At 44.7% G+C, this 15,795-nt stretch overlaps 1 protein-coding gene across 1 annotated transcript in view; it reads right to left on the minus strand.

Annotated features, from left to right (window-relative positions):
- ECEL1 (endothelin converting enzyme like 1) overlaps nt 1–15,795 on the minus strand; it is a 130,608-nt gene that overhangs the window by 16,964 nt on the left and 97,849 nt on the right. The window contains exons 11-14 of the mRNA XM_073589334.1: nt 12,740–12,798; nt 12,522–12,573; nt 11,291–11,358; nt 9,944–10,068 (exon numbers count right to left, since the gene is read on the minus strand). Coding sequence (XP_073445435.1) covers nt 9,944–10,068; nt 11,291–11,358; nt 12,522–12,573; nt 12,740–12,798 — 304 coding nt within the window. The remainder of the gene's footprint in view (nt 1–9,943; nt 10,069–11,290; nt 11,359–12,521; nt 12,574–12,739; nt 12,799–15,795) is intronic.

Below are 15,795 nucleotides of genomic sequence, written 5' to 3' on the forward strand. Positions count from 1 at the left end.
TCTCGCCTCCCGCTCCCCGACAAGTTTTCAGGTGACAGCGACACCTGTAGAGGATTCGTCAGTCAGTGCTCAATCCAACTCCAGTTACTGGCTGTACGATTCCCTACAGAGCGGGCTAAGGTGGGATTTATTGTCTCGTTATTGTCAGGCAGGGCATTACAGTGGGCTACGCCATTGTGGGAACGTGATGATCCGGTGGTTCAGGGTGCTGCTCAGTTCCTCGCGGCCCTGAAGCAGGTCTTTTTGGGGCCACGGATCACGCACAACACTTCACTCTAATTATTGTCCCTAACACAGGGGTCGCTCTTGGTTAGCCACTATGCCGTCCGGTTCCAGACAACGGGCTTCCGAATTAGAGTGGCCGGACAAAGCTTTAGTCCCGGTGTTTTGGAGTGGGTTAGCTGAGCACGTCAAAGATGCTCTAGCTACCAGAGAGGTTCCCACAAGTCTGGAGGATTGATTGCCGTCTCCACCCGCATTGACCTCCGGTTTACGGAGCGTGGGCTGGAACGAGCGCAATCCAGACGTAGGGTTAACTTGGCTCCCACATTCACCGAGCCGCTAAGATACCCCTCACATGAGCTCTCATCCTCCGAACCTATGGAGGTGTCTCGCACCGGTCCCAGGCCGCGTCCGATGCGAAGCTCCATATGTTGCTATCAGTGCTGACAGTTTGGTCTTTCGGCTAGCATGTGTCCTTTGCGGGCGAAAAAACCTCCACGTCCTGTGGCCGTGGGTGGTGGTCAGTCCAATATGAAACCCTCCTCACCCAAACCAGTATTCCGGGGTACCTTAGACAGTGGGTCCTCCACCTGGGAGGCAGAGGTTACCGTGGATTCCGGGGCCGAGGGAAACTATGTCCTTTACCTTCGCCCAGAAACACTATCCCTCTGGAATTACTGCCCCAACCTCTGACCATCAGGGTGGTTAACGGTGCACCTTTACCCTCTCAGGTGATCCATCAGACAGTTCCACTCGGGCTCTCTATCACACCCTCTCATCGTGAGATTCTGTCTCTGCTCATTCTGCCAAATGGCATCAACCAGGTGCTTCTCGGGGTTCCCTGGCTCCGTTTCCATTCCCCTCATTGATTGAGCTTCAGGGGATATAATGGGTTGGAGCAAGGACTGAGGGAAGATGCCTCAGGGGTAGTGTTCAGGTGGCTTCCACTGAAGTGCCTACGGATCTCTCCGTGCTCCCTAACCCCTACCATCAGTACGCGGACGTCTTCTCCAAAAAATCTGCGGAGACGCTCCCGCCGCACCGTCCCTACGATTGCCCGATAGATCTCCTGCCAGGCACAGAACCTCCGAGAGGCTGTGTGTATCCGCTATCTCTCCCTGAGACAGAGACTATGTCTCAATATATCCAGGAGTATATGGCTAGAGGTTTTATCAGAAAAATCGGTGTTGCTGGCTGGTGCAGGGTTCTTCTTCGTACAGAAGAACGGAGAGTTACGTCCCTGCATTGACTACAGAGGTCTCAACGCTATAACGGTTAAAAACAAATACACTCTGCCGTTGATCTCTGAGCTATTTGACAGGTTGCGGGGGGCCCGGATCTTTACAAAATTAGATCTACTGGGGGCGTACAACCTGATCCGCATTCGCGAAGGAGACGAATGGAAGACAGCTTTTAACACCAGGGATGGCCACTATGAATATCTAGTCATGCCCTTCGGCCTTTGTAATGCGCCGGCTGTCTTTCAGGATTTCGTTAATGACGTCTTCCGCGACATGCTCTCTACCTCAGTGGTGGTCTATCTGGATGACATACTCATCTTCTCGCCAGATTTGACCACCCACTGGAGACACATCTGCAGGGTCTTCGACCGTCTGCGGGCGAACTCTCTCTTTGCCAAGCTGGAGAAGTGTCAGTTTGAGCAGGAGTCCTTGCCGTTCCTGGGCTATATCATCTCGGCCCAGGGGTTGGCTATGGATCCTGCCAAACTGCAGGCGGTGATGGATTGGCAGGAACCCCATTCACTCAAAGCGGTGCAGCGCTTTCTAGGGTTCGTGAATTACTACCGCCAGTTTATACCGCACTTCTCCACACTGGTGGCTCCTTTGGTTGCTCTCACCAAAAAAGGAGCTAACCCCAACGCTTGGTCTGAACAGGTCTCCAAGGCCTTCACGTCTATAAAATCTCATTTTGCTGGTGCTCCCATCTTACATCGTCCCGATGTAGATAAGCCATTTATTCTGGAGGTCGATGCCTCTTCCGTCAGTGCAGGAGCAGTCCTTTTCCATAAGGATGCTCAAGGTCGGAAGCATCCTTGCTTCTTTTCTCAAAGACCTTCTCACCGGCGGAGAAGAATTACTCCATCGGTGACAGGGAGTTGCTAGCCATGAAGTTTGCCTTTTCCGAGTGGAGACATCTCCTGGAGGGAGCTTGGTTTCCCTTCCAGGTATATACAAACCATAAAAATCTGGTCTATTTACAGACGGCCCAGCGCTTGAACTCTCGTCAGGCTAGGTGGTCGCTCTTCTTTTCCCACTTCCGCTTCACCCTGCATTAACTCTCAGGGGAAAAGAACGTCCGTGCGGATGCTCTCTCACGCTCAGTGGTTTCTGCGGAAGAAGGAGAGGCTGAGCCTCGGCTAATTCTCCCGCCGGAGAGTTTTACGACCATGGCTCCAGTTGCTCTCGAGTCAGTGCCACCGGGCAAGACCTTGGTGCCTCCCCAGCTACGGCCGGAGGTTCTCGCCTGGGCACATGCCTCCAGAGTAGGTGGTCACTTTGGCAATAAGCGGACCACTGAACTCCTGGCAAGGTCATATTGGTGGCCCCATATGGCTCGAGATGTTAAGGAATACGTACAGGCATGCGTCTCGTGTGCACGGAACAGACCCTCTAGACAGAGGCCAGCGGGGCTTTTGTATCCTCTGCCAGTGGCGGATAGACCTTGGGAGATGGTTGGCATGGACTTCGTGGTTGGCCTGCCCAAGTCTGGCGGCAGTACGGTCATCTGGGTGGTCACCGACCATTTTTCAAAAATGGTGCATCTGGTGCCACTCGCACGGTTGCCTTCCGCTCGTGGTCTTGCCACTCTGTTCATAAAGCACGTATTCTGTTTGCATGGCATGCCGGACAAAATTGTCAGTGACCGAGGTCCCCAATTCGCGTCCCGGTTTTGGAGGGAGCTCTGCAGCCTACTCAGCATTGAGCTAAACCTGTCCTCCGCTTATCACCCCGAGACAAACGGGTTGGTTGAGAGAGCCAACCAAACCTTGGTCAAGTACCTGCGACATTTTGTCTCTGCCAGGCAGGATGACTGGGCATCCTTGCTACCATGAGCTGAGTTTGCCCTGAACCATGCAGTGGCCGATTCCACTGGTCAGACGCCCTTTCTTTTAAACTACGGCCAACATCCACACGTTCCTGTCCCGATGCCAGTGTCCTCCTCTGACTCCAGGGTGGCAGACTGGGCAGTGGAGGCTCGCGACATTTGGGATCGCACACAGGATGCTATCCGGGCCTCTAAAGAAAGGATGAGGGCGTCCGCTGACACACTTCGGCGACCCACTCCTAGGTTCTCTCCCGGCGACATGGTGTGGTTCTCTACTCGAAATATCAAGCTGTGAGTCGAGTCCCCCAAGTTCGCACCGCGATACATTGGACCTTTTAAGGTTCTCGAGCGTATCAGCTCGGTGGTCTATCGCATGGCTCTTCCTCCACACTTAGCCATTTCGGACGTTTTCCATGTGTCCCTCCTCAAACCAGTTCATATGGCCCGGTTCTCCGAGTCATGTGCCAAGTCATCAGACTTGTCGTCTGACGAGTTCGAGATTAACACCATTGTGGGACGCAGGATTGTCCTTGGCAAAAAATTTTATTTGGTGGATTGGAAGGGTCATGGACCTGAGGCTCGGACCTGGGAGCCGGTGGAGAATATTCATGCTCCGCTCCTGATCGTGGCCTTTGAGCGTAGCGAGGCTCAGAGGGGGGGCCTTAGGAGGGGGGGTAATGTTAGGCGTCGGATTTCTGACTGCACAACAGGAATCCAGAGCCGTACATCCAGCGGTCTCCCATTCCCCTCCGGCCGCTCAGGATTCTGCTCTGCAATGTCGGCGATCTAGGCGTCCTGCTCAGACCCGCTCTGTGAATCTGGATGTTGCTGCCACCTCTGGTGCAGCAAAGGTAGCGAAACCTGCTTTGCAGGGAACTGCTCCAGAGGCTAAGTCCTCTCGCCGTGATACTGGGCATGCCCACAAGGTGACCTCTCAGTGGAGAGCAGGGGTCACATGTTCAGGTCCTGTGTCGGATCTGATTGGTCCTTCCCAAAGTACTGGAAGGTCCCAGAAGCGCATGGCTATGAAAAGCCCGCATGGCGGCTCGGCCATGCGCTAGTGTAGACTATTATGCTGTGTCTGAAAGGTGATGGATGCATGTGTCTGGTGACTGACTTATTTGAAACCCCCTTCCCTCTGATATTACGAATGGTGACAGAGTGTTGGCTATAGTCAGTACCAGTTAGTGGCAAGCTAGGCGCCACTGTGCTTACCGCACTGCACACTAGCGTCCGTCGGTGTCCGGCTCCCCGGCACCGTCGCTTATCGGCTACAGTTACTGCCGCGCTGCAGTAGCAGAATCTATTGGCGTTCACGGCTGCGACGCCACACGCCGACTGGCCTGTGGAGTTAACAGGTCCAGCGTTCCTCTCTTTGATCTTAGGGTGTCTCTGTGTCCTAAACAGAGACTGCCTTATCTACCTCGGGTGACGTTAACCCGAGTGCTCTACTTCGCCATCTAGCGAGTTTGCCATTATCCAGCAGCGGTCTTTACACCTACCGCACGGAGGACCCCGGGCGGCGAACGCACCTTCTATTATTTATATTTGGTGCGTTCCGCCGTCCCTAACACATGTATTATATGGGACCTGCATTATACTGTATCGAGGACTATCTGTGCCCATCAGTCTTCCTCAGCTGGTCTAAAGAAACTTGGGAACAAGCGTCGAACTACTTCAATGCAGTCGATCACACTCGTTTAATGGCCTGAACTCTGTACCTGTAAATACAACCAAAATGTTTGCGTGATGTGGGATATGTGAGCATTGGGGCCCCACTTTAAAGTTTTGCCCGGGGTCCTACTTTAAACTTTTGCCCAGGGCCCCACTTTCTCTAAAACTGGCCCTGGGTCTAGTGATTGGTAACTAAGAGCCCCCTGCACCGTCATGATTGGAAGCAAGCAGCTGAATGAAGGATCAACTTCATAAAATAATTTTTTTCCCGTTACTGCTTCTCCAGTAAGCCCGCTGGCACGATTTAACCATTACTTACATGCCGATTCCCACTATGTTTTCTTTAAAAATTCCCGACTATTAACCTCTTCGCGACCGCCCACAGTAGATAAACGTTGGCGCTTGCTGGGCTTTGTGCAGCGCCGACGTTTATCTACTGTCGGCGGTTTTGTGCCCCCCGGGACCCCCTCATACCTTATAACGCGGGGATCCCGGTGCACAATGCATGCTGGGACCCCCGACGTCATCGAGACCTGATTGGTTCAGGTCCTGATGACGTCGCATCACAGCAGCCAATGAGAGAGCTCGCTGGGAAAGCTGCTTGTTTCCCGGCGATCTCCCTCATTATAACGCGACTTCTCCTCTGAGCTCATGCTGACAGATGAGCAGAGGTGAAGCAGCGTTACTGTGTGACTAGATCGCTGCCTGGCACAGCTGATCGCTGCCTGGCACAGCTGTGTCAGGCAGCGATCTTGTCACACAGTAACGCTGCTTCACCTCTGCTCATCTGTCAGTGTGAGATCAGAGGAGAAGTGGCGTTACTATGTGCCGGGCAGCGATCTTGTCACATAGTAACGCTGCTTCTCCTCTGATCATTTGCCAGTGTGAGATCAGAGGAGAAGTGGCGTTACTATGAGTCAAAAATACAAAAAATAAAAAACACAAAAATAAAAAAAAGTAAAGAAAAAAAAAGCAGGTAGGCAGGCTAGGGCTAGGTCTAGGGTTAGGGCTAGGGTTAGGGTTAGGGCTAGGGTTAGGGCTAGGGTTAGGGCTAGGGTTAGAGCTAGGGTTAGGGCTTGGGTTAGGGCTAGAGTTAGGGGTGTGTTGGGGTTAGGGTTGGAATTCGAATTGGGGGTTTCCACTGTTTAGGTACATCAGGGGCTCTGTAAATGCAATATGACGCCCGCAGACCATTCCATCAAAGTCTGCATTCCAGAACGTCACTACTTCCCTTCCGAGCCCCACCGTGTGCCCAAACAGTGGTCCCCCCCACATGTGGGGTACCAGCGTACTCAGGACAAATTGGACAACAACTCTTAGGGTCCAATTTCTCCTGTTACCCTTGTGAAAATAAAAATTGGGAGCTAAAAGATCATTTTTGTGGAAAAAAAATGATTTTTTTATTTTCACGGCTCTACATTATAAACTTTAGTGAAACACTTGGGGGTTCAAAGTGCTCACCACACATCTAGATAAGTTCCTTGGGGGGGTCTAGTTTCCAAAAAGGGGTCACTTGTGGAGGATTTCCACTGTTTAGGCACATCAGGGGCTCTGTAAATGCAATATGACGCCCGCAGACCATTCCATCAAAGTCTGCATTCCAGAACGTCACTACTTCCCTTCCGAGCCCCACCGTGTGCCCAAACAGTGGTCCCCCCCCACATGTGGGGTACCAGCGTACTCAGGAAAAATTGGACAACAACTCTTAGGGTCCAATTTCTCCTGTTACCCTTGTGAAAATAAAAATTGGGAGCTAAAAGATCATTTTTGTGGAAAAAAAATGATTTTTTTATTTTCACGGCTCTACATTATAAACTTTAGTGAAACACTTGGGGGTTCAAAGTGCTCACCACACATCTAGATAAGTTCCTTGGGGGGGTCTAGTTTCCAAAAAGGGGTCACTTGTGGAGGATTTCCACTGTTTAGGCACATCAGGGGCTCTGTAAATGCAATATGACGCCCGCAGACCATTCCATCAAAGTCTGCATTCCAGAACGTCACTACTTCCCTTCCGAGCCCCACCGTGTGCCCAAACAGTGGTCCCCCCCCACATGTGGGGTACCAGCGTACTCAGGACAAATTGGACAACAACTCTTAGGGTCCAATTTCTCCTGTTACCCTTGTGAAAATAAAAATTGGGAGCTAAAAGATCATTTTTGTGGAAAAAAAATGATTTTTTAATTTTCACGGCTCTACATTATAAACTTTAGTGAAACACTTGGGGGTTCAAAGTGCTCACCACACATCTAGATAAGTTCCTTGGAGGGGTCTAGTTTCCAAAAAGGGGTCACTTGTGGAGGATTTCCACTGTTTAGGCACATCAGGGGCTCTGTAAATGCAATATGACGCCCGCAGACCATTCCATCAAAGTCTGCATTCCAGAACGTCACTACTTCCCTTCCGAGCCCCACCGTGTGCCCAAACAGTGGTCCCCCCCCACATGTGGGGTACCAGCGTACTCAGGACAAATTGGACAACAACTCTTAGGGTCCAATTTCTCCTGTTACCCTTGTGAAAATAAAAATTGGGAGCTAAAAGATCATTTTTGTGGAAAAAAAATGATTTTTTTATTTTCACGGCTCTACATTATAAACTTTAGTGAAACACTTGGGGGTTCAAAGTGCTCACCACACATCTAGATAAGTTCCTTGGGGGGGTCTAGTTTCCAAAAAGGGGTCACTTGTGGAGGATTTCCACTGTTTAGGCACATCAGGGGCTCTGTAAATGCAATATGACGCCCGCAGACCATTCCATCAAAGTCTGCATTCCAGAACGTCACTACTTCCCTTCCGAGCCCCACCGTGTGCCCAAACAGTGGTCCCCCCCCACATGTGGGGTACCAGCGTACTCAGGAAAAATTGGACAACAACTCTTAGGGTCCAATTTCTCCTGTTACCCTTGTGAAAATAAAAATTGGGAGCTAAAAGATCATTTTTGTGGAAAAAAAATTTTTTTATTTTCACGGCTCTACATTATAAACTTTAGTGAAACACTTGGGGGTTCAAAGTGCTCACCACACATCTAGATAAGTTCCTTGGGGGGGTCTAGTTTCCAAAAAGGGGTCACTTGTGGAGGATTTCCACTGTTTAGGCACATCAGGGGCTCTGCAAACGCGACATGACACCCGCAGACCATTACATCAAAGTCTGCATTCCAAAACGTCACTACTTCCCTTCCGAGCCCCCCGTGTGCCCAAACAGTAGTTTTCTTCCACATATGGGGTACCAGTGTACTCAGGACAAATTGGACAACAACTTTTGGGGTCCAATTTCTCCTGTTACCCTTGTGAAAATAAAAAATTGGGGGCTAAAAGATCATGTTTGTGGAACAAAAATGATTTTTTATTTTCATGGCTCTACGTTATAAACTTCCGTGAAGCACTTGGGTGTTCAAAGTGCTCACGACACATCTAGATAAGTTCTTTAAGGGGTCTAGTTTCCAAAATGGGGTCACTTGTGGGGGTTTCCACTGTTTAGGCACATTAGGGGCTCTCCAAATGCGACATGGTGTCCTATCTCAATTCCAGCCAATTCTGCATTGAAAAAGTCAAACGGCACTCCTTCCTTTCTGAGCTCTGCCGTGTGCTCAAACAGTGGTTTAGCCCCACATACGGGGTATCAGCGTATTTGGGAGAAATTGCACAAAAAATTTTGTGGTTCATTTTCTGTTTTTACACTTGTGAAAATAAAAAAAATGGTTCTGAAGTAAAATGTTTGTGAAAAAAAGTTAAATGTTTATTTTTTCCTTCCACATTCCATTCATTCATGTGAAGCACCTGAAGGGTTAAGAAACTTCTTGAATGTGGTTTTGAGTACATTGAGAGGTGCAGTTTTTAGAATGGTGTCACTTTTGGGTATTTTCTGTCATATTGACCCCCCAAACTCACTTCAAATGTGAGGTGGTCCCTAAAAAAAATGGTGTTGTAAATTTTGTTGTAAAAATGAGAAATCGCTGGTCAACTTTTAACCCTTATAACTTCCTAAAAAAAAAAAAATGATGTTTCCAAAATTGTGCAGATGTAAAGTAGACATGTGGGAAATGTTATTTATTAACTATTTTGTGCGATATCACTCTCTGATTTAAGGGCATAAAAATTAAAAGTTTGAAAATTGCAAAATTTTCAACATTTTTGCCAAATTTTGATTTTTTTAACATATAAGCGCAGTTCATATCTAAGAAATTTTACCATTATCCTGAAGTACAATATGTCATGAGAAAACAATGTCAGAATCAGCAGGATCCGTTGAAGCGTTCTAGAGTTATGGCGTCATAAAGTGACACTGGTCAGAATTGAAAAAATTGGCCTGGTCACGAAGGCAAAAACAGGCTCAGGCGCGAAAGGGTTAAGCGCACGTGTAAACAGGTGGCTTTAAAGATGACTTCAGTTCTATAACATCACATCTATAGACTGATATAAGCACATACTACAGCATGAGTGTCTCTGGCTTTCTACATAGGCAGACATGGATTTTTTGGCATCCTTAAAATCCTTTTATTATTTTTCACATATTCCAATTACTGATCTAAATTGCAGCTTCAGAGCCTTGCACTATCTTCCACTTTTTTCTGAAGGATGACAAATCATTGGATGATACTGGTTCAAACTTTTAATTGATTTGTTATACTGGGCACGTTTTAATGTATATCATGCCAAAATTCTCTTATAGTAGAGGAATACACAGTCACCAGCAGCCATTCGCTTTCGTAGCTTTGCTTGGTGCCTGCAGTAACAGATGTGGACGTACAGGGGGCAGAGAATACTTAATATCTGTGAGAGGAGACGCTACTAAACTAGTCTGTCAAATCAGTCCTGGCAATGGTGCTTGTCCTCATGCTTTCTAGCGTGATTTATCAGAATATATCACGTCACTCTAATAAGAAATGTAGAGCACAGTGCAACTACTATTAATTAAAACTTTCATTGCTCTAAAAGTAGCCTGAAATCATGAAACCCTCCAGCCATTGTGTATGGTTTTCTCACCCGCTGGTTGTACACAGTGAAGTTTTCATACAGATCTACAATGCATTCTGCTTTCTTTAGGAATTTACTGTAGGATTCCTCAGTCCACCAGTGGATCAGATTCCCAAATGAGTCATATTGACCCCCTACAATTAAAATAAGAACAATATTAAGTCATTAAATAAATACAATATAAAATCTGAAAGTACTAAATAGATAATAAATAGGAGAAATATTGGCTGCAACACAGATCGCTCCGCCAAAGATTGTCAGGTGTCACTGTCAATCTGCGATGTCACTTCTACATTGCAGAGCAATACAAGTGAAGAGGGTGGCATTGCGACCCCAAGGGTCAAGAGACAAGTCGCAAGAAGTCCATTCAGTCTGATTTTCTTTTAGATTTGCTTGACGCAGTCGCGGTACCCTCAGGGTATGTGCACATCATTTTTTTTTTTTTTGCAAAAACGCTTAAAAATGCTTAAAAGAAGCATCCCATTCATTTTAATGAATTCTGCACTTTTTGTGCATTTTTTTGCATATTGATGGGGTTTTTTCCCGTGAAAAAACCGCATCGCGTTAAAAAACGCAGCATGCTAATTAATTTTGCGGAAAAATCCGCATTTCTAACTATTTTCTATGAGACTGGGGCCGCTCCGGAAAAAAAATGCATAAAAAAACACGCGCTTTATGGGAAGGAGTCCGGTTTTCAGTCAGGAATTTTCTGCATACGTGGGTACATAGCCTCAGGGACCCAATGAGGCCTAATTCACTTGTTTTGAACTGCCCAGCAAATTTTGCCGTGTGTCCTGTTTTGCAGTCAAAGTCACAGTGTAGCCCTAGCCTTATACTGACCAGTTATCTAGTAGTATTCAGGCTTAAATGTTTATTATAACACTGTATGTCATTGAACCAAGAAGCCTGAATTTACCGCCGTCATTAAAACCACAAATTGTAGTAATTCTCTAATGTACAGTTCATGCTCATACAGAAAATAACCTGTACTTGCAGAGTACAGGCTGCTGCACGCTTCCATTCATTGTCAACTATTGATGAACCATTAAATATACATAGACATTTTGGACTTTTACATCTAAAGTTACATTTACTTCCTGTAGGAGCTTCAGAAAACATCTTTATTCCATTTGCTGATTTTGTGTGTAATGATTGTGATAGAAATCACCATTTGAGCACTAACTAGATGGTATTCAGCATGATCACATATTGAACTGCATGCACTATATACGCTATAAGGGCGGTATAACGGCAGCATTACTAACCAATATATGTAACTATTGCGCCTTTAAAATATTACAGGTATGACACTCGTAAGATCATGTACTACAGTCCATCACTGATGATAGTATTTACCCCAGTCATCATATCCATGCGTGAGCTCGTGCCCGATGATGGTTCCAATGCCACCATAGTTCAAGGATCTGTAGATATATTAACATGTTATATGCTGCAGAGACATTAGTGCCACTAACAGAAATATTCCTCCAAAGCAATAGATACCTACAAATGTCCATATCTTGATTTGTTCAGGACAGGCGTTGGTTATGATTGTCATACAGGGCATAAAGGAGTGCTTATGCCAGTTTCACTTAGAAAAGTATCAAAATTATTTGACTTTCGGAGTCACGGCTGGTTCTTTGGCATCCCAGCTAGGCATGGAATTGGCAGTGCCCACCCATCTATTTCGTTACTAGATGTGGCGTACCTCACGACCGAAATCTTGCTCCAATCCCAGACTACAGTCAGATTTCTATCAATGCATTCACCACTTGCAAGACGCACATGATTCATTAAGTGGCATGCACTTCTTAACGAATCAGGTTCCTCTTACTCCATGATGCCATTCAATAAAACTGGTGCAATGCCTGTCCTTATAGGGGCCACAGTTTTAATTCTTGAGGGTGGACACTATTTCAGTGGAGGAGATTGCATTTGTCCAAGAGCTCTTGTGCTATTAACAACTGAACAGAAACAATTGGAAAAAAAATATCCTATAGTGCTAGCCATAGACATGGTGGTTGTGAGTAATGATCAGCACGATCTGATAACTGTAAATGATTTTCTTTTTGTGTATGGTTTTATAAGTGATCAGATCCATCGATTGGGACAGTAATTGTCCATACTGGCAACGTTTCCTTGGCATTTAGTACTAAGCACTGCATTGGTAACATTTTGGTTTGATAGCTGGTTACTCAATGAAGCTATAACATTTTGGAGGTGGAAAACGTCTTTTTGTGCATGGATTTCAGATTTTGTCTGCATTTTTGGTGCAGAAAACTCAGGAACAACATGCTCTAAACTGTATCAACATGAAAAAGAGACAAAAGTACCTAAAAACGGAGCAAAAAATTCAACAAAACTTGTTTTTTTAAGCAGCTTCATTACTGCTAAGAGAGCAAGTTTTGACTGCAGAAAAAAAGTAGCAAAAATGCAATGTGTGAACATAGGCTTACTACTATCATTGGGCATGTGGGAAAAGTTTCTGAAAAATAACAAACAATTCTAAGACGGGTCCTTCTGGGGGCTGTTTCTGAGAGCACAATAAAAATGTACTAAACATTCAGTAGTTTTCTCTAAAACTTACTGTGGAAAATCTGGATCATAGAGCGTAGGTTGCAGAATACCAGCAGGAAATACTGTGGATGACAAAGGTGCCATAATGTAATCTTTAATATGGTTAAAATATTTGAACATATACAGGTGCATACACACAGACACACACACACACACACACACACACACGTTACATATTTGTGTGGAAATTCCACTAAGAAGCAGCAGATGAGTCTCTTTAGTACTCACCCATTTGGTTCTTGTTAGGAAGATAGTAGGCATTAAGGGCTTGTGGAGGGAGCAGCCACCTGTTAGGAAGAGTAAGGCTAAATAAATACCTCTTGTTCACGAAAAGTTATACCAAGTTTCAATCCACAATCATCATTCCTTCATCTTCAGATGGCCTGGCATGCCATTTGCAGCTTGCTGTACTAGACTAATGTATGTGGGTGAGTCCTTCCAGTAATATTTGCAAGATGTGATGTTTAAGAAACCACTGGAGCAGGGTGGATTTGATTTAAATCTAACTGATTTAAATCACGATTTAAATCACGATTTAAATCACTAGTCAGTAAGGCTTGATTTAAATCAGTGATTTAAATCAAAGTTTCTACCTAAACTAGTTCTTGCTACTTTAACATGCAAGTAGATGAAGATTTTTAGAATCACTTTTAATAATAATAATAATAATAATATTACTTTTTTCTCCCCAGTTTAATGGGTTAATCATTCATATTTGGACACCACTGTTCTGTTGTACTTAGGAAGGAGAAAAATAATCCTGACCTTAATAACAATTTAAATAGATTTATTCAACTGAAACAATAACAACATTACAGCATAAGTTATTTGCTTAAACGAACATCCATGTTTGTTAACTAATTTGGCTAAACAAAATATATATATATTTTAAGAAACTCAGACTGTCAGCCCAGCCGACACATGAAAAACTTAAATACTACTGTCCCTGCTGTCCTCTGTAGCTCACTTGTCGTCATCTTCATCATCATCTTCTTCTTTGTTCCTATTCATAATCTGGAAAAGAAAAACAAGCTTTCCTGCTTTATTGGGTCCCACCCGATTTCTCAATTTAGAATGAATGAGTCCAAAGGAAGAGAATATTCTTTCAACGCCTGCAGAAGAAGCTACTGCTGTTAAAAGTGAAATCATTACTTGAACAGTCTCTAAATCCAAGCGCTTAAGTGACTTCCACCAGTTTACTGGTGTGACCTTCCTTAAAATATCTTCAGCAAACATATATTTCTTGAATGGTTCCCCCTTAGCTCTGAAGTTTATTATAGTTGGCATTAAAGATGGATGATTGCTGGATACCCATGTCATAGCTAACTCCTCTTCCTCAGCACTTAGGTTTTGACCCTGATATTGGATATTGACAATATTTGCCAAAAAATGAGCTGGAGTCAGTGCTTGTCCCATTCGTTTGTTTACTGCTTGTAATTTAATTCTGTCCATGTGTAGTTCTGTTTTTAAGTGTTCACTCAGTTCCTTCCAAATTTCAACAGCATCCGCAATAAAACAGCTATTTTTCTGTATTTTGTTTAAAGCTTGAGAGATGGGTTTCAGGAAGCTCAGCATATGTTCAACATTTCTCTTAAGCCCAATGTTGAGGATTTTGGCCGTGACAGTGCCATCTATTTTATCTCGATTTTCTTCACAAAGTGTCATCAGAATAGGCCAGTTTTTGATATACTGCTCAAAACAGTCCACCACAGAGTTCCATCTAACATCTTGTGGGAGCGTTAGCTTGGTTCCACCCATCCTTTTCAGAGCTGCTGCAGCAAAATGATTATTACGGAAGAATTTCAACAACATTAGCCTTTATTTCTGGAACACTTAAGTCTTTGGCTAAGAGGTGCAGCAAATGAGCACTGCAACCATATGTTATTAGCAGCTTTGTATTCCCTCCCTGCTCTTCTAAATCTCTTCTCATCTTGGATACGTTTGCAGCATTGTCAGTGACCAAACTGCGTACTAGACATTTGAATTTTTGTTCACATGTCGTTATAGCTTTTACTGCCACTTCTTGTAAGTATTCTGCTGTGTGTGCATTTCCTGACGTATCAGTTGTTTGTGCAAGGAAGACTTTACCTTCTTCTGTTGTTATACAAGCACATACAATAGGATCATTGTGGACATTACTCCACCCATCAATACTTAGGTTAACAATTTTACCCTCCAGAGCTGTTGCACATTGCTCCATTTCTCTGTCATACACTTGATCCAGCAGTTTCCCTGCAACATCAGCTCTGCTGGGTGGACTGTATCCTGGTCTCAGTGACTGAACCATATTAATGAACTGTGGGTTCTCAGTCAGACGGAAAGAAGAGTTTGTTGCATAAATAAACTGGGCAATTTTTTCATCAATAAACTCTTTTTCTAATCTGCTAGTTCTTATCACAAATCTATCTATGGTGGTTCCAGGAGGTAAAGGTTTTTTCTTCCTTTTGGGTGATGGTGATATGTGGCTGTGGGTGTCTGATGATGATGCTGCTGCTAATGAAGCACTATCCTGGATGGATAACTCTGAAACTGTAGAACAGGATGATGGTGATCTTGGAGGTGAATAGTTTCCAGAATCCATGAATTCACCTAAACAAAAAAAGTCAATGCTGTTATTTTATTGTTTATACAATTTCTGCTTATTGTACACAACACATCACTGCCCCTGCCCCAAAATGAATATTTGTTTTTCTTCATAACTGTACCAAATGACAGTAACATGCAGTAATAATAAGAAATATAATTTTTCTCACACATGACAGTTCAGTCTTTAGAAATAGGATTCAATAAAAATGTTTACCAACCTGAATATCATGCCTGTTCAGAAGTGTTTCTTTGGTCATCTTCATCACCGCACTTTTCATGATGTTGCCTCATTCGAGCCACCAGGCCTTGCATCTCTTTGTTGCATCGTTTGCATTTTGCACGCATGCCTGCCTTACCGATAGGCGAAGGAGCTTCATTAAAATATTCCCAAACTGGGTCTCTTTTATGGCCTGCTGCCATTATAAGGAAAGAATGTAATAAACCTCAGATCGTACACACAAACAGATACAGACTTGTCTGTCTGTGGCTATGCTGCAGTATTGTGCTCAAAGTTTCACTTTCATTTTCTTGTCTGCTTGCCCTTCCTCCTCCTCACACTTAGATTCACATTCTTCTTGTGTTGTACAGATCTATTCCACTCCAAACAATCAGAAACATATTGTCTAACTTCTTGGACTTGGCACTGAAAGGGTTGATTCTGTATTCATAGGTTTGTAGAACAATAGGATTAAGGTCTT

Source organism: Dendrobates tinctorius, unplaced genomic scaffold (genome assembly GCF_039654945.1).
Source record: "Dendrobates tinctorius isolate UK_male_01 unplaced genomic scaffold, ASM3965494v1 ptg000107l, whole genome shotgun sequence".
Taxonomy (NCBI): domain Eukaryota; kingdom Metazoa; phylum Chordata; class Amphibia; order Anura; family Dendrobatidae; genus Dendrobates; species Dendrobates tinctorius.